Source organism: Pan troglodytes, chromosome 19 (assembly GCF_028858775.2).
Source record: "Pan troglodytes isolate AG18354 chromosome 19, NHGRI_mPanTro3-v2.0_pri, whole genome shotgun sequence".
Lineage (NCBI taxonomy): Eukaryota > Metazoa > Chordata > Mammalia > Primates > Hominidae > Pan > Pan troglodytes.
In genome coordinates, this window is record NC_072417.2 from 72,843,213 (window position 1) to 72,865,706 (window position 22,494).

A 22,494-nucleotide genomic window follows, 5' to 3' on the forward strand; every position below is an offset into this window, starting at 1 on the left:
GCACTTTGGGAGGCCAAGGCAGGGGGATCACTTGAGCCCAGGAGTTCAAGACCAGCATGGGCAAAATGGGGAAACCCAGTCTCTACTAAAAATACAAAAATTAGCTGGACATGTTAGCATGTTCCTGTAGTTCCAGCTGCTCGGGAGGCTGAAGTGGGAGGATCACTTGAACCCAGGAGGTCGAGGGTGCAGTAAGCCATGATTGCACCACTGCACTCCAGCCCGGGGGACAGAGTGAGACCCTGTCTCAAAAAAAAAAAGAAAAGAAAAAGAAAAAAGAAAGTCAATGTCTGAAAATAAGAAAGGAAAAAGGGGGGTAAAATGTTTTGGGAGCAAAAACAAAGGATGAAATAGTTGTCAAAGTAAAAAAAAAAGTTTATTAGCAGGAATCATCAATTTTAGGTTTGAGCTTTGGCATCTTAATAACTGGGCTAGGCACAGTGTCTCAAGCCTGTAATCTCAGTACTTTGGGAGGCTGAGATGGGCAGATCACTTGAGCCCAGGAGTTTGAGGCCAGCCTGGACAACATGGCGAAACCCCATCTCTATAAAAATTAGCCTGTCGTGGTGGTGCACACATGTAGTCCCAGCTACTTGGGAGGCTGAGACAGGAGGATTGTTTGAATCCGGGAGGCAGAGGTTGCGGTGAGCCAATATTGTGCTATTGCACACCAGCCTTCGTAACAGAGTGAGACTTTGTCTCAAAAATAATAATAGGCAGGGCACGGTGGCTCACGCCTGTAATCCCAGCACTTTGGGAGGCCGAGGTGGGCTGATCACGAGGTCAGGAGATGGAGACCATCCTGGCTAACACAGTGAAACCCCGTCTCTACTAAAAATACAAAAAAATTAGCCGGGCCTGGTGGCGGGCGCCTGTAGTCCCAGCTACTCGGGAGGCTGAGGCAGGAGAATGGCATGAACCCGGGAGGTGGAGCTTGCAGTGAGCCGAGATGGTGCCACTGCACTCCAGCCTGGGCGACAGAATGAGACTCTGTCTCAAAAAAACAAAAAAAAACAAAAAAAAACAACAAAAATTAGCCAGGCGTGGTAGCGGGTGCCTGTAGTCCCAGCTACTTGGGAGGCTGAGACAGGAGAATCACTTGAACCCGGGAAGCAGAGGTTGCAGTGAGCCGAGATTGTGCCACTGCACTCCAGCCTGGGCACACAGCGAGACTGTCTCAAAATAATAATGTTAATAATAATAATAATAACTGGCACATAATGGACCGTTGGTATATATTTGTTGAATTAAGAATTTGAAGTGGCTTTGTAATTGTGTGATTTTCTTCAGTTATGTTCAGCTTCTTAGACAGATCATAAGAATGCAGATGATTCTGGAGGCATTGCAGTTTTACAAAGTTTTACAGTACGTATGATTGGGGGAAGAAGAGGCAAAGTGAGGATGTTTTCAAGGGAATTTTGAAAGGCAAGGAAAAATGTTAAATCCTTTAGAAAATGGTTAAAATGCAGAAAAGCTTTGAAGTTTTTATAAGCTTAACTATTAAAACACTAGTGGGTCTTTTATTTTGGCTGTTTCATACTTGGGATGGTTTTAAATCATCCTAAATGGTCAAAATGCCAAAAAAAAAAAAAGGGGGGGTTTTGATGCTTTTATAAGCTTAACTGTTTAGAACCTCAGTGGCTCTCTTGTTTGGCCTTATGCTATATTTCCTTCTTTTGGGAATGGCAAGAAGGTTTTGAAAAGTTGTTTTTTAAACTGCGAATTTATTTTGTTTATGAAGAAATAGACTGATGAAAATAACTTAGTTCCCTGGGTTATTTCTTACAAAACAAAATTTCAGACTATTATGTTTTCCAGAGAGAATTTTGGAGAAGAAAATGTCAGTATGCTATTCTTTTTTAGCACGTTGTGTAAGAGCACATTATTTGCTCAAATGAAAACCCCTGTTGCAATAGCTTAAAAACAAAACCTTCAAATAATTGTGCAATACCATTGTTGTAAGTACGCACTCATAGACCCAAAATGTTTTGGGTAAAACAATGACACTATGGGAAAGAGTAAATAGGGGCAAATGAGTTCAATTATCAGTGTTTTGTAGGAGAAAGGTTTTAGAATGTTATTTATAAGGCAAACCTTTCTGTGCCCTGTTTATCTTTTCATCACAAATTAAATAAATTTTACTTACTGTGATAGAGATGAATGGCTGGCTTTAAAATATCTTAAATATCCTTAAATATCTTATTTGTAAATATTTATCATATATTTAGATATTTACAAATGTTTAAATATCTTCAAAATATTTTTTAAAAGATATTGCCTATAGGATTTGGCTGAATATGAACACACATAGTTTTTTTTGTTTTTGTTTTTGTTTTTTTTGAGATGGAGTCCTGCTCTGTTGTCCAGGCTGGAGTGCAGTGGTGCAATCTTGGCTCACTGCGACCTCCACCTCCTGGGTTCAAGCGATTCTCCTGCCTCAGCCTCCCGAGTAGCTGGGATTACAGGCGCAAGCCACCACACCCAGCTAATTTATGTATTCTTAGTAGAGACGGGGTTTCCCCATGTTGGCCAGGCTGGTCTCGAACTCCTGACCTCGGGTGATCTGCCCGCCTCAGCCTCCCAAAGTGCTGGGATTACAGGCATGAGCCACCACACCTGGCCAAACCCACATAGTTTTAAGTATTTGCAGAACTTAAGTATAGCTTCAAGTTAAATGACTGGCAGATGGAAAATCATTAACTTTTTTATATGGTTCCATTTCAGACATCCTCAGTTGATTTTTTTATTAATAAAATTCAGATTTGTGAAATAGATTTCCATTTTGTAAACCTATTGTGATGCTCTAGCATCTTTGGTTTTTGTTGTTATTGTTTTGTAATTGCTCGGGCTACATTATCTTTTGGCTGAATCTTCACACAAGTATGACTTAAGTTTGCAGAGTCAAACTTTAAGCTTCTATGAACTGGTCTGAATATATTGTCCTGTGAGCTCCGATAGTGCTTTCTACTTCACGATCTTCATAATAGCTAGTATATATTGAGGTCACATGAAAGGTGAGGCAATATGTTAGTATTTTATGTACATTATCTTGTTTAATCCTCAACCCTCTGATGTGTGTCATGTTATCTCTGTTTTACAAATTAAGAAAAACTGATGTTTAGAGAGATTTACAAATTTCTCCAGTCTGTTAGACTTTTTGTTTTTTTTGTTTTTTTTTGAGACGGAGTCTTGCTCTGTCGCCCATGCTGGAGTGCAGTGGCGCGATCTCCGCTCACCACAAGCTCTGCCTCCTGGGTTCATGCCGTTCTCCTGCCTCAGCCTCCAGAGTAGTTGGGACTACAGGCGCCCGCCACCATGCCCGGCTATTTTTTCGTATTTTTAGTAGAGACAGGCTTTCACCGTGTCAGCCAGGATGGTCTCGATCTCCTGACCTCGTGATCTGCCCGCCTCAGCCTTCGAAAATGCTGGGATTACAGGCGTGAGCCATCATGCCTGGCCCTGTTAGACTCTTAAGACCTGACTAAAACATTGTCTTTTCATCTAATTTTATTAAAATGCCTATTTCATCCCATTCTGTTATAATTGATTTCTTGTGTTCATTTGGCTTCTTTACCAGACTGTGATCCTCTTGAGGACAGGGACCTCCTTATCCTATTAATATTTGTATCCTCAGTGCCCATTGGAGACCCCAGAACTTTTAAAATGAGAGCTGAATGAACAACACTGGCATCACTGATACAATAACAATGAGGCATGTGCTGTGAAGTTGTTTTTTATAGTTTAGGCATTTTGTATGTTTATTACCTCCTACTCTTTTGATGTATTGGTATTTATAGTCACACATGCATGCGTATCAACAAACATACACATGCATACATAGATTATTTCATCTACACATCAATCATTTGAAAGTGGCAATTATTGTCCTCATTTTGTGAATCCAAACAATGAAGGACTAAAGAAAATGAAACTTTGCTTAAGATCACACAACTAATCAGTGGCAAATCTGGGATCAAATCCAGATTTTTCAGATTTTAAATCTTATGATTGTCTACTTAAGGCTATCTATACTAATAGAAACCTATATTTTATTTCTTGATGTGTTTATTTGCTTATTCAGCATTGAAGACAACAAAACAAAGGTATACACAAATGGATTGTATCTTAAAAAGGAGAATATTACAGTGATGAATATGTGCTTTTTTTTCTAGTGATTTTTATAGCCTTTCACTTGTTTTCCTTTATGAGGCATAAATTTTGAAAATAGTTACAATAGTTAGAGTTTAGTCAAGGAATAAATTAGCACCAGCTATCAAACTACAGGAAGATTGGACCCATGACCATATCATATTCTGATCAGCTAAATATAAATCTAGCATGACTCTTGGCACATACAAAGTGTTCAGTTAGTATTTGTTGAGTGAATAGGTAAACAAACCTTATACAAGCATCTTATCAAGTGACTTCATGAATTTTCTTTCTTAATAATATAACCCCCTAACTCATATATCTGACTTTGAATTCTAAATTGTCACTGAATCCGCTCATAAAATATAAAAATTTGAGCCACTTGGCCATGAGAATACTCCTAATACTCTTGGGTCTTCTATTAAATATAGAGACGCGTGGGTAGTGGCTCATGCCTGGAATCCCACCACTTTGGGAAGCTGGGGCAGGAGGATCGCTTCAGGCCAGGAGTTCGAGACCAGCCTGGGCAACATAACTAAATGAATGAATGAATAAATGAGATTTGTAGAACAGTATACCATTATTTTTCTATGAATATATTATTCATATGTATTCATAACATATATTTCCTATGAATATTTGGAAGTTTGGATAGTTCCTGCTGGTGACTATTCTTAAACAGCTTTATTGAAACATAATTCACATATCATATAATTCACCCATTTAAACGGTATATTCACATCTATGCAACTATCAAAACAATTTTAGAACATTATCATCACCCCAGAAAAAAACTCACAACTCATTGGCAGCTACTCCCCATTTTTCTCCAGCTCATCTGCTAATCCACTTTCTGTTATCATGGATATGCATATTCTGGAAATTTCATATAAATGGGAATCATAACAAGTAGTCTTTTGTGACTGACTTCTTTCACTTAGCATATTTTCAGACTCCATTGATGCAGTAGTATGTATTACTACTTTATTTCTTTTTATGGCTAATATTTCATTGTTTGGGTATACCATATACCATATTTCCTATATCCATTCATCAGTTGATAAGACATTTGGGTTATAGGCTGGGCGCGGTGGCTCACGCCTGTAATCCCAGCACTTTGTGAGGCCGAGGCAGGCAGATCACAAGGTCAGGAGTTCAAGACCAGCCTAACCAACATGGTGAAACCCCGTCTCTACTAAAAATACAAAAATTAGCCAGGCATGGTGGCGGGCACCTGTAATCCCAGTTACCTGGGAGGCTGAGGCAGGAGAACCACTTGAACTCGGGAGGCAGAGGTTGCAGTGAGCCAAGATCATGCCACTGCACTCCAGCCTGAGTGACAGAGACTCCATCTCAAAAAAAAAAAAAAAAAAAAAAACCTTTGGTCTGTTAACAGTGTCACTATGAACATTCCTGAATTGCTGAGTCATATGGTAACTGTATTTTTGAGGAACTGACAGATTGTTTTCCAAAGCAGCTGAACTCTTTTGCATTCCCACCAGCAGTTCCGATTTCTCCACATCCTCACTAACACTTGTTATTATTATCTTTTTTTTTGTTTCTTTTTTTTTTTTTTTTTTTTTGAGACAGAGTCTTGTTCCTGTCACCCAGGCTGGAGTGCAATGGCACGATCTTGGCTCACTGCAACCTCCGCCTCGGGGGTCCAAGCGATTCTCCTGCCTCAGCCTCCCGAGTAGCCGGGATTACAGCCACCCACCACCACGCCAGGCTAATTTTTGTATTTTTAGTAGAGACGGGGTTTCACCATGTTGGGCAGGCTAGTCTTGAACTCCTGACCTCACTATCTGCCTGCCTTGGCCTCCCAAAGTGCTGGGATTACAGGCGTGAGCCACCGCGCCTGGTCTATTATCTGTCTTTTACTATAACCATCCTAACAGGTATGAGATTGTATCTCATTGTGGTTTAATTTGCATTTCCTTGATGGCTAAAGATGTTAGACATCTTTTTATGTGCTTATTAGCAATTTGTGTATCTTTGGAGAAATATCTGTGCAGCTCCTCTATCCGTTTATTAATTGGATTATTTGCTTTTTATTACTGGGTTGTAAGAGTTTGCAGGCCCGATACACGCTTCTTATGAAATATATGTGATTTGTAAATACTTTCTCCTGTGGGTTGTATTTATTTTCACCTTCTTTTTTTTTTTTTTTTTTTTTTTGAAGCAGGGTCTCCCTTTTGCCCAGGCTGTAATGCAGTGGTACAATCATACCTCAATGTAGCCTTTCACTCCTGAGCCCAAGCAATCCTCCCACCTCAGCCTCCTGAGCAACTAGAACTACAGGCATGGGTCATCACTCCTGGCTAATTTATTTATCTTATGTAGAGATGGGATCTCACTGTGTAGTCCAGGCTGGGCTCAAACTCCTGACCTCAAGTGATCATCCTGCCTTGGTCTCCCAAAGTGCTGGGATTATAGGCATGAGCCACTGCACCCGGCCCCAGTTGTCTTTTTATAAGTGTCTGGGCAAGTTTTAATATTGTATTAAGGACTCAGCATTTTAGCCTTTTATTGAAGTGATGTGCTTTTTGAGTAGAAAGTTTTGCTTTACTAACACCTGAAGAATGATACAATCACAGGCAATCTGGTTTTTATATGTTGTATTACATTAAAGTAAAAGCACTGATACCTGTAGTATGAAGCATGTTATAAATAAAGTACATTTAACTATCTTAAACATTTCAAGTTTGGTTTTTTTTTTGCCCATATCATTTTATTCAGTAGAATTGTTTCCTAAATAAAACTGGTCTAAGATCTTAGATTTATGTATCAACAGTTGCAGCATCTTCTGTAGTATATTCTATTTTTATATAATAATGTTAAAGGGAATATGAAAGAAAACTGTAAAAAGGTAAAAATGATAAGATTAATTTTGAGTACATAGTAGTATGATATTTAATTGTAAATTAGAAGGATGTTAGACTTTATAGTGTGTTAACATTTGGAGGTACTAGTGCTTGATATCCTCCTTCTGTGGACAGATTACCTCCAAATTTCAATCTGGAAGATCCCTGAAATAACTACTAGGAAAAGGTTTACAACTATATGGCTTTTATATTTTTACTATTTGTATTAGAATATCTATATAAATTGTTCAATAGAATAACTAAATTGTTCAAATTTTGGTTATAAAAGAAAAAAAGTGTAAACACATCATATATATCATGTGGGTTATTACTGTGATGTTATTCCTGTATTCAGTTTTATTCAGTCACAGCTACACAGCAGAAGTTTGTAATGTGTTGCTGGATTTTATTTTGCTGTATTAGCTCCTCAAGAGTTACTGATCTATGAAATGGCAGAGAATGGAAAAAATTGTGACCAGAGACGTGTAGCAATGAACAAGGAACATCATAATGGAAATTTCACAGGTAAATTTTGATGGTTTGCAGGGAGGAGTGCTATGGGTTTAAATGATATACTTTTCATTGGAATAAAATAGAGATATATTACTTCTTTTATTTTTAATCTTATATTATCTTCTTAGTAAATTAAATTATGGGTCAGTCAGGGCCTGTAAGGTGATATTTCACAGTGATGGCAGAAGGAGCCTGGTCACAATCACATAAACAGTGTTCCAAGTACAAGATTATTACTTGTTAATCTTATAGTATGGTCAGTGTTTATTTGGCTTTGCTCAGTGCTCAATTTTATTGTGCTATTTTGTAATTCTAGAAGTAGATTATAAACTTACTACACTGTTCTTAAATATACAGTTATCAAAAAAGTTAGAATGTGAATATTATTTAAAAATTTATTTTAAAATTATCGTTTGAGATGAATAAACTCATATTTTAACCAAATTGGAATTTGTGGTAAATTTCAGTGTATTTGACTCCTGTTTATACAGTTACCCTGAAAATGATGACTTTTATTAATATGGATGATTTAAGTAGAAACTTTCCTTCATGCATTTAAAGGAAAATGAAAAAAAAGTTTTTCTTTTGTTGTAATCATACTTTTTTTTTAGCTTTTGAATTGTTTGACATCTCAAACACATGGCAAATAATACTCTAGTGTGGTAATATTTTCACAGCAATTCTCTACTTTTAGAGGAAGTGCAAGGAATCTGAAATAGTAGTTTTCATTTGTTTGTTTGTTTGTTTGCTTTTTGAGACGGAATCTCACTCTGTCACCAGGCTGGAGTGCAATGGTGCGATCTTGGCTCACTGCAACCTCCGCCTCCCAGGTTCAAGCAATTCTGCCTCAGCCTCCCGAGTAGCTGGAATTAAAGGCATGCGCCACCACGCCCAGCCAATTTTTGTATTTTTAGTAGAGATGGGGTTTCACCATGTTGGCCAGGGTGGTCTTGAACTCCTGACCTCGGGTGATCCACCCACCTTGGCCTCCCAAAGTGCTGGGATTACAGGTATGAGCCACCGCGCCCGGCCTCATTTGTTTGTTTTAATCACCATATTGCCTTGCAGAGGACATTTTGCAGCACTGATCTGACTTTTGGGTTACTTTGGTTGTCAGTAAACTTGGCAATTTCACCAAGAGTTTCAGGATTCAGAGATAGGCATTGCATACATCATAGTGTCTTCCCATTAGGAGCTTTTGTGTGCTATTTTTTTCTTTCCTTTTAGAGAGCACATACATTTGTATATTCTTCCTCTTCTGCTCACCCCATTGGAATTTAAAATTAACATTAGCATGTCAAACTTACTCTTTTGTACCAGGTGTTTTTTAATATTTTAGAGATTATGCTATAACTGTACATGAAAAACTGATTCTTAGGCTGGGTGTGGTGATTCAGGCCTGTAATCCCAACACTTTGGGAGGCCAAGGCGGAAGGATCTCTTGAGCCCAGGAGTTTGAGACCAGCCAGGACAACACAGGGAAACCTCATCTCTGCAAAAGATTTTAAAAATTTGCTGGATGTGATCGTATGCGCCTGTAGTTCTAGCTAGCTACTCAAGTTCTAGCTAGCTACTGGAAAGACTGAGGTGAGAGTATCGATTTAGCCCACAAGGCTGCAGTGAGCTGCGATCACACCACTGCACTCCAGCCTGGGTGACAGAGCAAGACCCTGTCCCCCAAAAAAAAAATATTCTTTATTATGGCTGCTTAGTTTTTCTTTCCATTGTACGAGTGTGCTGTACTTTAATCACTCTTCTGTCCTCTAATGGTAATATATAAGTTATTGATTATTTTTTGCTAGTACAAATAATGCTGTGGTCAATAAAGTTGTGCAAGTCATTTCACCTTATACCTAATCATTCCTAGAAATGGAATTAGCGGTTTACAGTGTATATGCATTTTGTGCTGGGCGTGGTGGCTCACATCTGTAATCCCAGCACTTTGGGAGGCCGAGGTGCGTGGATCACTTGAGGTCAGGAGTTTGAAACCAGCCTGGCCAACATGATGAAACCTCATATCTACTAAAAATACAAAAAAAAACTAGCCGGGCGTGGTGGCAGATGCCTGTGATCCCAGCTACTCGGGAAGCTCAGGCAGGAGAACCGCTTTAACCAGGGAGGTGGAGGTTGCAGTGAGCCAAAATCATGCTACCACTGCACCCCAGCCTGGGCAACAGAATGAGACCCTGTCTCAAAAAAAAACAAAAACAAAAGCATTTTGTAATTTCAATAGATGGTGACAATTAATAGCTAAACTTAATTGGGCACTTACTAAGTGTTAAACTCTTCTGAGAACTTTACATATATGAGCTCATTTAATCCTTACAATGACCCCGAAAAGTATGTACTATTGTGATCCCCATTTTACAGAAGAGAAAACTGAGACACAAAAGTATTAACTAACTCGCCCAAGATCATGTGACTAATAGAAGGCAGAGCCAGGATTGGAACCAACTAGTTTGCCTCACCATTTTTGTGATCTAAACCACTTTGTTCTGTAATATGATCCTAGGTTGATAGAATGCCCTTCATAGAAGGTGGACCAATTTAGACTTATTTCAGTAATTTTCCCAAAATCTATAGCTCTATCCCAAATTCAACTGCTGGAATTTTCAGTACCATTTCTTTAGGACATCCTCTACAAAAGGTTCTGATGTTTATCAAGGCAGGAAGTTGGTTTTGCCTCAGTTGTTCTCTAGGTAACACTGATTAAGAAATGGCAACTATAATATAGTAGCCCCCTTATCCATGAGGGATACATTCCATGACCCCTAGTGGATATAGGAAAAAACACTGTGTTGTTCTGTATATAGTAATGGGGTAACATATACAACGCGGATGTACTAAACAAAGGGATGAATCAGGTCTTAGGCTGGATGGAGCAGGACTGGCAAGATTTTATTATACTACTCAGAACAGCATACAATATAAAACTTAGGGGCTTGGCTGCAGTAGCTCACACCTGTAATTCCAGCACTTTGGGAGGCCAAGGCGAGCAGATCAGTTGAGGTCAGGAGTTTCAGATGAGCCCAGGCAACGTAGTGAGACTGTGTCTCCACAAAAACCAAAAATATTAGTTGGGTGCGGTGGTACACACCTGTAGTCCTAGCTGCTTGGGAGGCTGAGGTGGGAGGATCACTTGACCCCAGGAGTTGGAGTTTAAAGTGAGCTGTGATTATGCCACTGCATTCCAGCCTGGGCAACAGAATGGAGACCCTGTCTCTTAAAAAAATAAAAATAAATTTAAAACAATAAAACTTATGAATTGCTTATTTTCAGAATTTTCCATTTATTATTTTCAGACCATAGTTGACCATGTGTTACTGAAACTGTAGATAAGGGGGAACTACTGTCATTCATCTCCTTTCTATGCTGAGTTTGGACTGGTTGCCTTTCTTTTTTTTTTTTTTTGAGACAGAGTCTCTTTCATTCTGTTATCCAGGCTGGTCTTCAGTGGCACAATCTCAGTTCACTGCAACCTCTGCCTCCCAGGTTCAAGGGATTCTTGTGCTTCAGCCTCCCGAGTAGCTGGGATTACAGGCGTGTACCACCATGCCCAGCTAATTTTTGTATTATTAGTAGAGACGGAGTTCCACCATGTTGGCCAGGCTGGTTTTGAACTACTGACCTCAAGTGATCTGCCCTCCTCAGCCTCCCAAAGTGCTGAGATTATAGGTACTACTAGTTGCCATTTTTCACAAGACTCTAGGACTTGCTATTAGTTGTTATTTGGGAGATAAAACTCTTTTCATCTAAAGTGATTGAAGAGAATAAGCATAAATGTTAGAAATTCTGTTTTAATCTCTGCACTATTGTTTTTCAGACCCCTCTTCAGTGAATGAAAAGAAGAGGAGGGAGCGGGAAGAAAGGCAGAATATTGTCCTGTGGAGACAGCCGCTCATTACCTTGCAGTATTTTTCTCTGGAAATCCTTGTAATCTTGAAGGAATGGACCTCAAAGTAAAGAGTCTTCTCCCACTACCTTTTACATACACCTCATTTACTCATTTAAAAAATCCTCAGTAATCTCTTACTTTCTGCCCTCTACTCCATCAAAATGGATTAATTACCTTTAGAATATTACCATAGGAACATATTTATTTTCCTTTCTTTAGGTTGAAGAAAAATAGATTAGGGAAAGACATTGCTATTTGCTGTTTGCTTACTGGATTATCACAGTTGTCCCCTGTTTTTTCATGTTGAATCTGCAGTGGAGAACACTGAAAAATACGATTTTTATTTTCTCTCCTGATTTTACCGTTGGGAGAAATCAGGTCTGTGTAATTTAGATACACTGATTCTTTAGCAGGGCAAGGTTCAGCATATGTGGCAGTTTTACTGATAGTTTGAGCCAATGAAAAAGAACTCTGCCATGGAAATGTGTTGTCTTTAAATTTAGTACTTGTAAGCCCTGTTTCGAGTACCATAAAGAACAAGTTGAACTTTTACATGCCTTATCTTCTGGCATGCCCTTCCAAGTTATTCTCTGTACTATTATCTTAACATTTTTATTGTACTAAGAGTTTATAAAGTATTTTGTAACATTTTCAGCTGATTTTGATCCTTAGGGCAACTCCATAAAGAAGGTAAAACAAGTATATCATTATAAACATTTTAGGCCAGGCATGGTGGCTCATGCCTATAATCCCAGCACTTTGGGAGGCTGAGGTGGGTGGATCACCTGAGGTCAGGAATTCGAGACCACCCTGGCCAACATGGTGAAACCCCATCTCTACTAAAAATACAAAAATTAGCCGGGCGTGGTGGCACACACCTATAGTCCTAGCAACTTGGGAGGCTGAGGCAGGAGAATAGCTTGAACCCGGGAGGTGGAGCTTGCAGTGAGCTGAGGTCGCACCACTGCACTCCAGCAACAGAGTAAGACTCCATCTCAAAAAAAAATAAAAATAAGTAAATAAAGATTATAAAAACAAGAAACAGAATCAGGTTGGTTAAGTGTCTGGCTGAAAGTGCAACATGAAGGGTCTCTGACCCAGGTCCTCTGACTTGAAGGCCAGTGCTCTTTCTATTATACTATAATGCTTCTCCATATTATAAGTTGAGGTTTAATAAGATCAGGCTTTGGGTAAGGAAAAGGCTACAGTGGGGGTTATGATAAGAACTTGGGTTCTCTGCCTATGTATCTTCCCTTGACCCCCTTCTGTTACTCCAAGAGGCCATGATGTGTAAGGAAAAGAGCTCAGCCCAGCTGAGCTAGGTAACCTAACTGTTTCAGCAAGAAATTGTTCTGAGAATGGTGAATGCTGAAAGTGAGACTGTGAGATATTTATTTTTTTTATTTGTTTTTAAGATTATGGCATCGTCAAAGCATTGTGGTGTCTTTTTTACTGCTGCTTGCTGTGCTTATAGCTACGTATTATGTTGAAGGAGTGCATCAACAGGTGAGAGGTCGAGCAATTCTGTTTCTAGTCTTGCACATTCTCTAATTCTCTAATCTCAGTTTCAAATGGGATGAATGTGGGTTTTATAGAATTTCTACCCTCAACATTATCTCATAACTAGTATCTCAAATGTTTTACTTTTAAAGGCATACACTAAAAATATTCTTGTGATGTTTTATGGCTGCTGAGGATTTATATGTGGTGTATGTGATTCCTTTTACCTTCAAAGATTTTTTTTTTTAAAGACAGAGTCTCGCTCTGTCACCCAGGTTGGAGCGCAGTGGTGTGATCTGAGCTCACTGCAACCTCTGCCTCCTGGGTTCAAGCAATTCTCCTGCCGTAGCCTCCCAAGTAGCTGGGATTACAGGCACCTGCCACCACACCCAGCTAATTTTTTTTGTATTTTTGTAGAGATGGGGTTTTGCCATGTTGGCCAGGCTGGTCTCAAACTCCTGACCTCAGGTGATCTGGCTGCCTTGGCCTCCAAAAATGCTGGGATTACAGGCCACTCTGCCTGTAATCAAAGATTTAAATGTAACTTTCCTGAAGGTTTTCCGTCACAGCAGCATGAATCCGTTAATCACTGCCAAAGTTTTCTTATTTTCTCTAACATACTTTTGTGACCCATCCAAATAGGTAGGCCTCTCATCCAAGGTTGATGATTACATTTTATTTGTATAAAAAGACAGGTTCATTTGCCTGTAGTCTACATGTACAACATTACTGATGGGAAAATAGGATGCTTTGTTAACCTCTTTTGTTAAAATAGCAAAACATTAATGTATTTTAACAGGAAATGGTTCTAGAATGGTATTTTAAAGCAGTTTACTGCCAATCACAGAAATGACTCTAGAATGGTATTTTAAAACAGTTTACTGCCAATCACTGAAATGACTTTAGAATGGTATTTTAAAACGGTTTACTGCTAATCACAGAGAAATTTTTACAGTTCTAAATGCATTTATTTTAAATATATTTAAAATTATCCTCAAAATTATCTTATTCATAATTTGCTTTTTCCTGTGTCCTGTAAATAGTAGGACTTTAAAAGTTTAGAAACAACGCTTTTATTAAAGGTTTAGAAATAAGACCTTTATTCCAGTTAGATTAATTTTTTTGTCATCTTTGCCATTGTATATTAAAGAAATTAGGCCTCTTCAATGGGTTTTTAATCTTATTAGTTTTTTCCTATTTGAAACTTACTTTAGTTAGTTTATTTAATTTTGATGATGGTTTATAAATACCGCATTTCTGTATAGAGAATTCACGGTTTTCACCTCATCCCTTTTTTTCAGTATGTGCAACGTATAGAGAAACAGTTTCTTTTGTATGCCTACTGGATAGGCTTAGGAATTTTGTCTTCTGTTGGGCTTGGAACAGGGCTGCACACCTTTCTGCTTTATCTGGTAAGAATAATTTTATTTTAATAAGCAAAAATGATATTTCCTATCTTTTTATTGGTGCTTTTATGTCAGAAGTAAAAATTCTAAGATTTGTTTTAATTACCTTTGTGTTTTGTAAGCATTCTGATCCTCCAATCAGTGCTTTAAGTTTGACTTAGAGTTCTGTTTTGTTTTTCCTTTAGGGTTAGTATTTAAAAAGCAAAGAGAAAACCCCAGTTAAGCAAATAAGGTTGTTTATTTAAATTAGTTTAGTGTGGAAGGTTTTTCTTTGCCTTCTAGATTTAATTGCTTAAGCAATTGTTATTTTAATAAATGAAGTCCATTTAAATATACAAAATTCCATGTGAGAAATGTCTTCCCTTACATCCTCTAACATCATTTACCTACTTGGATATTTATTTTGGGATTCTTATTGAATGTAATTGATGGAGTATTAACATGTAGAACTAAATGCTTTCTTGAGTCCTTTGAACCAAAGTATAAAAAGTGCCCCTTCTGGGCTGGGCGCGGTGGCTCACGCCTGTAATCCCAGCACTTTGGGAGGCCAAGGCGGGCAGATCATGAGGTCTGGAGATCGAGACCATCCTGGCTAACATGGTGAAACCCTGTCTCTACTAAAAATACAAAAAATTAGCCGGACGTGGTGGCGGGTGCCTGTAGTCCCACATACTCAGGATGCTGAGGCAGGAGAATGGCCTGAACCCGGGAGGCGGAGCTTGCAGTGAGTGGAGATGGCGCCACTGCACTCCAGCCTGGGCGACAGAGCAAGACTCTGTCTCAAAAAAAAAAAAAAAAAAAAGTGCCCCTTCTGAAAAATATTCTTTTACTAGTGGAAATAAGAGAGAATGGCCAGGCGCAGCGGCTCACACCTGTAATCCCAGCACTTTGGGAGGCCGAGGCAGGCGGATCACAAGGTCAGGAGATCGAGACCATCCTGGCTAACATGGTGAAACCCCGTCTCTACTAAATATACAAAAAAAATCAGCCGGGCTTAGTGGCAGGCGCCTGTAGTCCCAGCTACTCGGGAGGCTGAGGCAGGAGAATGATGTGAACCTGGGAGGTGGAGCTTGCAGTGAGCCGAGATCACGCCACTGCACTCCAGCCTGGGCGACAGAGCAAGACTCCGTCTCAAAAAAAAAAAAAAAGAAAAAGAAAAAGAAATAAGAGAGAATGAAGATCAATTTTCCTTTGAACATTCACAAATATACTGGAATAATGTCAGAGCTAGAACTAGGGAGAGGTTGAGTTAGATACTGAGGGCACAAAATATAAATAGGCACTCTCAGGGTCATGCAGATACAGAATGGATGAATAAGTGCCTCATTAAATTTTGTGCCCCATGTGCCTTGCTTGTTCTTGCTGTTCCTGTCCCTAGATAATAAATTGAAAACACTTCCATATTTGAAAGCAGTTTGATCTTCATTGGGGAAAAACAGGTGAAAGATTATCAAGCAGTACCCATTGCTGAATAAAATTCATCACTACAAGCACTTGCAATCTCTGTGCTATAATGAATTCATCTCTGAAGCAGCTAGGATAAGTATTAAGGAATGATTGTCTGCTTGGCTCAGAAGGGTACTGAATTAATGATCTGACGAATGCTTTGGGAATTAATCTATAATATATCATTTCTCCAAGTTTATGGGAGTTTAAAACTTGGAACTTTAGAATTATGTTCATGTTTGCTTGGTGATTTAACTCAAACAGGGACATAAATCCTAGGGAATTAACTCATATCACTGTTTTTCTAATAACTGCATTCGTAGTAGAATAACACTACATTCACTAGTAGAGGTTGAGGGAGAGAGGAAAAGAAGGAATTACAGGTTACAGGATACTTTTCTGTTCGTGTCTAGACCTGTCCTCATATTCCTTGGGAAAACCAGATTAAGAAACTCATTTGTAGCATTTAATTAATTTGGAAGCCTCTGAAAAGCAACCCAGATAGCAGATTCTGCTGAATGTCAAAAGAGATTGAAATTATGGCTCATGCCTGTAATTCCAGCATTTTGAGAAGCCAAGGCGGGCTGATCACTTGAGCCTAGGAGTTCAAGTCCAGCCTGGGCAACACATCTCTACATCTCTATAAAAAATACAAAAATTAGTCGGGTGTGGTGGCACAGGACTGTTAGTCTCAGCTATTCAGGAGGCTGAAGCGAGAGGATGGCTTGAGCCCAGGAGATAGGGGCTGCAGTGAGCTATGATTGCACCATGCACTCCAACCTGGGTGACAAAGTGAGACCTTGTCTCAAAAAAAAAATTATTTTAAATGCCCTAAAATTAAGTATATGTAAAACAGCCAGATCTGCAATTTATGAATATATAATCCTGGCTATAGTGTGGGAGATAGATTGAAGGTGGAAGAGAAGAGGAGCAGTTAGGATTATCCTTATAAGAGACACAAGCTTCCCAGGAGGTGATAGGAAGAATGGATAGCAAGGAGTATTTATAAAGAGAACTTGTAGAGAGAAGTCAAGCAAAATGAAGACAAAAGATGGTATAGATCTTTGATGTTTTAAAAGATTGCTTGGAATGGAAATAGCATTTGGGATGAAAAAGGACAAATATGACAGAAATTTTAGAAGTACAATCAAGAGTGTGGTACGTTATTATGGAGGAAGAAGGAATGAAAGATAACTCTTGGATTTCCTTTTGTTTTGTTTTAATATATTTTATGTGTATTTAAGGTATATAACATGATGTTATAAGATATAAATATATATAGTAAAATGGTTACTATTGTGGAAAAAATTAACATATTCTTTATCTCATGTAGTTACCCATTTTTACGTTTTTACTCCCCATGGCAAGAACAGCTATAATTTACTAGTTTAGCAAAAACTCTGAATACAACACATTGTTATTAACTATAGTCCTCATAGTGTATGTAGAGTACATTGGATCTTTTGACTTGTTCTGCCTGTATATTTGCTACTTTGTATCCTTTGATCTACATCTCCTCCCATCTCTATCTCTATAAATGAGATCTTGCAACATTTTTCTGTGTAGTTACTGGTTTTTTACTGAGTGACTGGGTAGATTTTGATGCCATTAACTGTATAGAAAACAGCTATATGTTCACTTGTTCACATTTATTACATATTATGTGAAAGTATGTGAAAAGAGAAATTTAAAGGTATACTGTAATTATGCTGCAAGTTAAATGAGATCCTCACTTTATCCAGGTAGGTTGCTGGTGCCCGTAGTTGAATGGAAAGAGAAGGGAAATTTATAAAGGACTGAGAACGCTTACAAAACAAAACAAAACAAAAAATTATTAGAGCTGGGCACAGTGGCTCATTCCTGTGCTCCCAGTGCTTTGGGAGGCCAAGGTAGGAGGATCGCTTGAGACCACGGGTTCAAGAGCAGACCTAGCAAGACCCCGTTTCTGAAAAATACATAAATAAATAAAAGATAAATAAATTAGCTGGGTGTGGTGGCATGTGCCTGTGGTCCTAGCTCCTTGGGAGGCTAAGGAGGGAGGATTGCTTGAGCCCAGAAGCTCAAGGTCACAGTGAACTGTGATTGCACCACTGCACTTTAGCCTGGGAAACAGAGCAAAACCCTGTCTCAAAAACAATAATAATAATAATAATAGGCTTTATTGTTCAGTGTAGTTTTAGGTTTACAGAAAAATTGAGCAGAAAAGACAGAGGGTTCTAATACACCAGGGGTCCCTAATCCCCAGGCCACAGACCAGTACTGGTCCCTGGCCTGTTAGGAACCAGGCCACACAGCAGTAGGTGAGCAGTGGGCTGGCAAGCAAGTGAAGCTTCATCTGTATTTGCAGCCGCTCCCCATCACTCGAATTACTGCCTGAGCTCTACCTCCTGTTAGATCAGCAGCAGCATCAGATTCTCATAGGAGCTCGAACCTTATTGTGAACTGCACATACAAGGGATCTAGCTTGCATGCTCTTTATGAAAATCTAATGCCTGATAATCTGAGGTGGAACAGTTTCATCCCAAAACCATCCCCCACCTCAGGTCTGTGGAAAACTTGTCTTCCACGAAACTGGTTCCTGGTGCCCAAAAGGTTGGGGACCACTGCCATAACACCTTTCCCCACCACACAGTTTCCTCTACTATTAACATATTGTATTAGTGTAATTTATTTGTTACAATTGAGGAACCAATATTGATACATTATTAACTAAAACCCATAGTTTATGGGATCTACTCTGTGTTATACAGGTCTATGGGTTTTGACAAATGCATAATGTCATGTATATACCTATAGTGTCATACAGAATAGTTTCACTGTCTTAAAAATGCCCTGTGCTTCACCTGTTTTTTCCACTTCCCCACCTGCCCCCAAACCTTTCACAACCACTGATCTTTTTACTGTTTCTATAGTTTTGCCTTTTCCAGAAGACACTATAGTTGGAATTATAGGGTATGATCCTTTTCTGACCAACCTCTTTCACTTTGCAATATACATTTAAGGTTTTTCCTTGTCTTTTTCTGGTGTGATACCTCATTTCTTTTCATCACTATTTAATAATATTCCTCTGTATGGATGTACCACCAGTTTGTGTATCCATTCACTTACTGAAGGAGATCTTGTTTGTTCCTGTTTGGCAATTATTTTTAAAAAACTGCTCTCTCTCTCTCTATATATATATGCTATATATATGCTATATTTATAAATACATAAATATATTTTCTGATAGATCATGAGTATTAATATATACTCTATTGATGGAACATGAGTATTAATTACTAATATATAGAAAAAACTTGGCTTTTTTAAGGTTGTTTACTAACCTTATATCCTGCAACATTGCTGTAATTGCTTAATAGTTCCAAGACTTTTTTGATGATTCCTTATGATTTTCTACATAGATAATTATGTCATCTGTGAACAAAGACAGTTTTTCTACCTTCCCAATCTGTATACCTGTTATTTCCTTTCTTGTCTTATTGCATTGGTTAGGTTTTCAAAATAATGTTGAAGAGGAGTCATGAAGGGGCCATCCTGCCTTGTTCCCAACCTTAATGGGAAGGCCTCTAGTTTCTCACCCTTAAGTATGATGTTAGCTGTAGGTTTTTGTAGATATTATTTACCAGGTTGAGGAAGTACCCCTCTATGCCAAATTTGCTGAGGTTTTTGTTTTTTTTTTTAAATCATGAATCTGTTGGATTTTGTCCCCCAAAACCCACTGTTTTAGATGATAGTGACTAGAAAGCCAATATTTGACCAGGCGCAGTGGCTCATGCCTGTAATCTCTACACTTTGGGAGGCCGAGGCGGGTGGATCACCTGAGGTCAGGAATTTGAGACCAGCCTGGCCAACATGATGAAACCCCGTCTCTACTAAAAACACAAGAAATTAGCCAGGCGTGGTGACAGGCACCTGTAATCCCAGCTACTCAGGAGGCTGAGGCAGGAGAATCAGTTGAACCCGGGAGGTGGAGGTTGCAGTGAGCCAAGATTCCACCACTGCACCCCGGCCTGGGCAACAAGAGCGAAATTCCATCTCAAAAAAAAAAAAAAAAAAAAAAAGTCAACATTTAAAAAAGAAATAAAGTCCAGGCATGGTGGCTGATGCCTGTAGTCTCAGCACTTTGAGAGGCCAAGGAAGGATCCCTGCTTGAGACCAGGAGTTCAAGACCTGCCAGGGCAACATAATGAGACCCCATCTCTACCAGAAAAAAAAAAAAAAAAGAGAGAGAGAGAGAAGGAAAGAGAGAGATGAAAGAAAGAAGAAAAGGAAGGAAGGAAAGAAATTGAATATTTAGAAGCTTGGGGAGAAATCTGTTAAATATAAAAGAAATATAAAGAGAGATCTAGTATATGCCATTTCCATTTGACCAAATGACCTTTAGTTCTTAGACCTTTTTGATCCTGACTTCCATTTAGGATCCCCTGGGTTTAACAGAAAGAATGAAGAAGAAAGAGCATTTATAAAATATAATTTGCAGAAAAGCAAAAGGAAAACAAAAGATATCACTAGTCTTTATTTTTTAATTGACTGGTTGTGGTGGAAATCAGTTTGCAAGAGGTTAAGCACTACTAACAACAAAAAAGGCAAACATCATTGTCATACTCATGCTAATACTAGCTGGTCAGTTCTTTTATTTTTATTCATGTTTGGTGGCCATTTTGTGGTACCCATTCCTATGGGAAGATTTTGCATCCCTACCTTACTGAACTCCAGCCATATTATTTGCTTTGACCAATGAAATGTGAGCATAAGTGATAGATGTTGCTTGAGATCTTTGTGTTGTTTGTTATTACGTCATAATCTAACCTATCCTGACTGATAGGCAGCTAACATTTATTGAATGTTTACTAGGTGGTAGTCTCTGTGAGCATCACTTTAAATGAATTATCTCACTTAGGCCTCCCAAGAGCCAAGCTAGTCAATAACCAATAGTGTGACAAGTGTAAAAATTTTAATTAATAAGCGTAAACTATTTACTTGTGAACTTTGGCAATTATAGAAAAGAGTAAAATAAGAAACCAGAAGCAAAGCAGAGTCAAAGGTTTCAAAATCTGATCTGGGTTTTTACTTAATAGAAACAATTTCAAATAATCTCTGGTTTTTTTAAGCTTATACCATTTTCTTGCTGATTAGTGATCAACAGAATTTTATCCTTATTGGTCACCATTTCTTTTCTTTTATATGTAGGAAATGCAGTTGTGTTTAGGATGTCCTAATTACACTTACTTTCATTTTCCAGGCTTAACATAATCCTCACTTAGGGAAATGTGACATTCTCATGTTCTATTATGTGCTGATGAAACAGGCACCTCTGCAATATACCCATATAACTAACCCTCAACAAAGAGAATAAATGATCATATTGGGAGAGTAGTCTGGTGAAAAATATGGGCCTCCTTTTGATAATAGTTTGTGGTGAAAAAGAAACTAATTTTAACAGAAAAAAATGTAATTCATTATTTATTGTGGCTCTCTTTACTGGAAATCGTAGCTTAAAAGTGAAATATGAATTTTTTTTTCTGCATAGGCAAAATTTCCCAATTAGGTTTTTGAAATTTGTGTTTAGAATGAATGATTCCTAGAGTGTGGAAGGTATCTTTTTTGGAAGTATCATTTAGTAAGTTATAATTGGTTGTATACTAGTCACCTAAAAGACTTACTGAATTTCCTAAAATATTAGATACCTACGTGTTTGGCTTTAAAATGGAGAATTTGTCTTAAATTTATCCATAAACAGTTTCATTTATATTTTTATTTATTTATTTATTGAGATAGCATCTCTCTCTGATACCCAGGCTGGAGTGCAGTGCTGTGATCTCAGCTCACTGCAACCACCGCCTCCCGGGTTCAAGCAATTCTAGTGCCTCAGCTTCCCAAGTAGCTGGAAATTATAGGTTTGCACCACCACACCCAGCTAATTTTTGTATTTTTAGTAGAGACAGGATTTTGCCATGTTGGCCAGGCTGGTCTTGAACTCCTGGCCTCAGGTGATCCACCCGCCTCAGCCTCCCAAAGTACTGGGATTACAGGCGTGAGCAAACATGCCCGGCAATATTTTTAGATATAACTGAAAGGTTATAACTTGAAATTAAGATATCTTAGAAGTCCTCATCACTTCTTTAAATGTTACAAATAAAAGTTACTGTTTATTTGATCATTAAATTTAATGAAAATCATCAGGGAAAAATTACTAACCATCAAGTTTTGTAAATTGATTTGAGTAAAGTGTAAATCAAGTAATTTGCAGAGACCAAATACCTAGCCCAGAGGGACAAGTTAAGATCTGTTTATGCAAGAATAGTGGTTGCTAACCAGAAAGGAGGAGATGAAGGGGAAATAAATAAATTTTTTCTGCTGATGGCTTACGGAGAGTTGGTTGGGCTACTAGGTTACTTGCTTTGTTCTATTAATTTTAATAGTTAAAAAGTGGGTTTCAGGAGGCCTGTTAATTTCTGAAAGCACTGTACTTGTTATGTATCATTGCAAATAAGCTTTTTTTCTAGCAAGAAAGAACCTATAGTATTCATCAGGTTCTCCAAAGACTGTGAAATGTTAAGAACCATTCTTCTACAACTTTTTTCAAAATATATCTATATTTGGCTGCCACTAGGTGGCATTGCTAATACAGCCAATATACTGTTGTATTTGCAGTTTCTAGTCTGGATAAATATATGTGTGTAGAGCAACTTCACCCAAAAACCAAGCCATCAAATGGCTC

The 22,494-nt window shown here is 38.4% G+C and overlaps 1 protein-coding gene across 4 annotated transcripts in view; it reads left to right on the forward strand.

Annotated features, from left to right (window-relative positions):
- Nucleotides 1-22,494, forward strand: part of VMP1 (vacuole membrane protein 1) — a 135,636-nt gene that overhangs the window by 17,255 nt on the left and 95,887 nt on the right. For all 4 annotated transcript variants that reach the window (XR_010152726.1, XM_063798065.1, XM_024350103.3 and 1 more), the window contains 4 exons: nt 7,437-7,538; nt 11,350-11,485; nt 12,837-12,927; nt 14,223-14,333. Coding sequence is in view for 3 of the 4 variants with exons in the window: in XM_063798065.1 (XP_063654135.1) it covers nt 7,463-7,538; nt 11,350-11,485; nt 12,837-12,927; nt 14,223-14,333 (414 nt within the window). In the remaining variant the exon portion in view is untranslated. The remainder of the gene's footprint in view (nt 1-7,436; nt 7,539-11,349; nt 11,486-12,836; nt 12,928-14,222; nt 14,334-22,494) is intronic.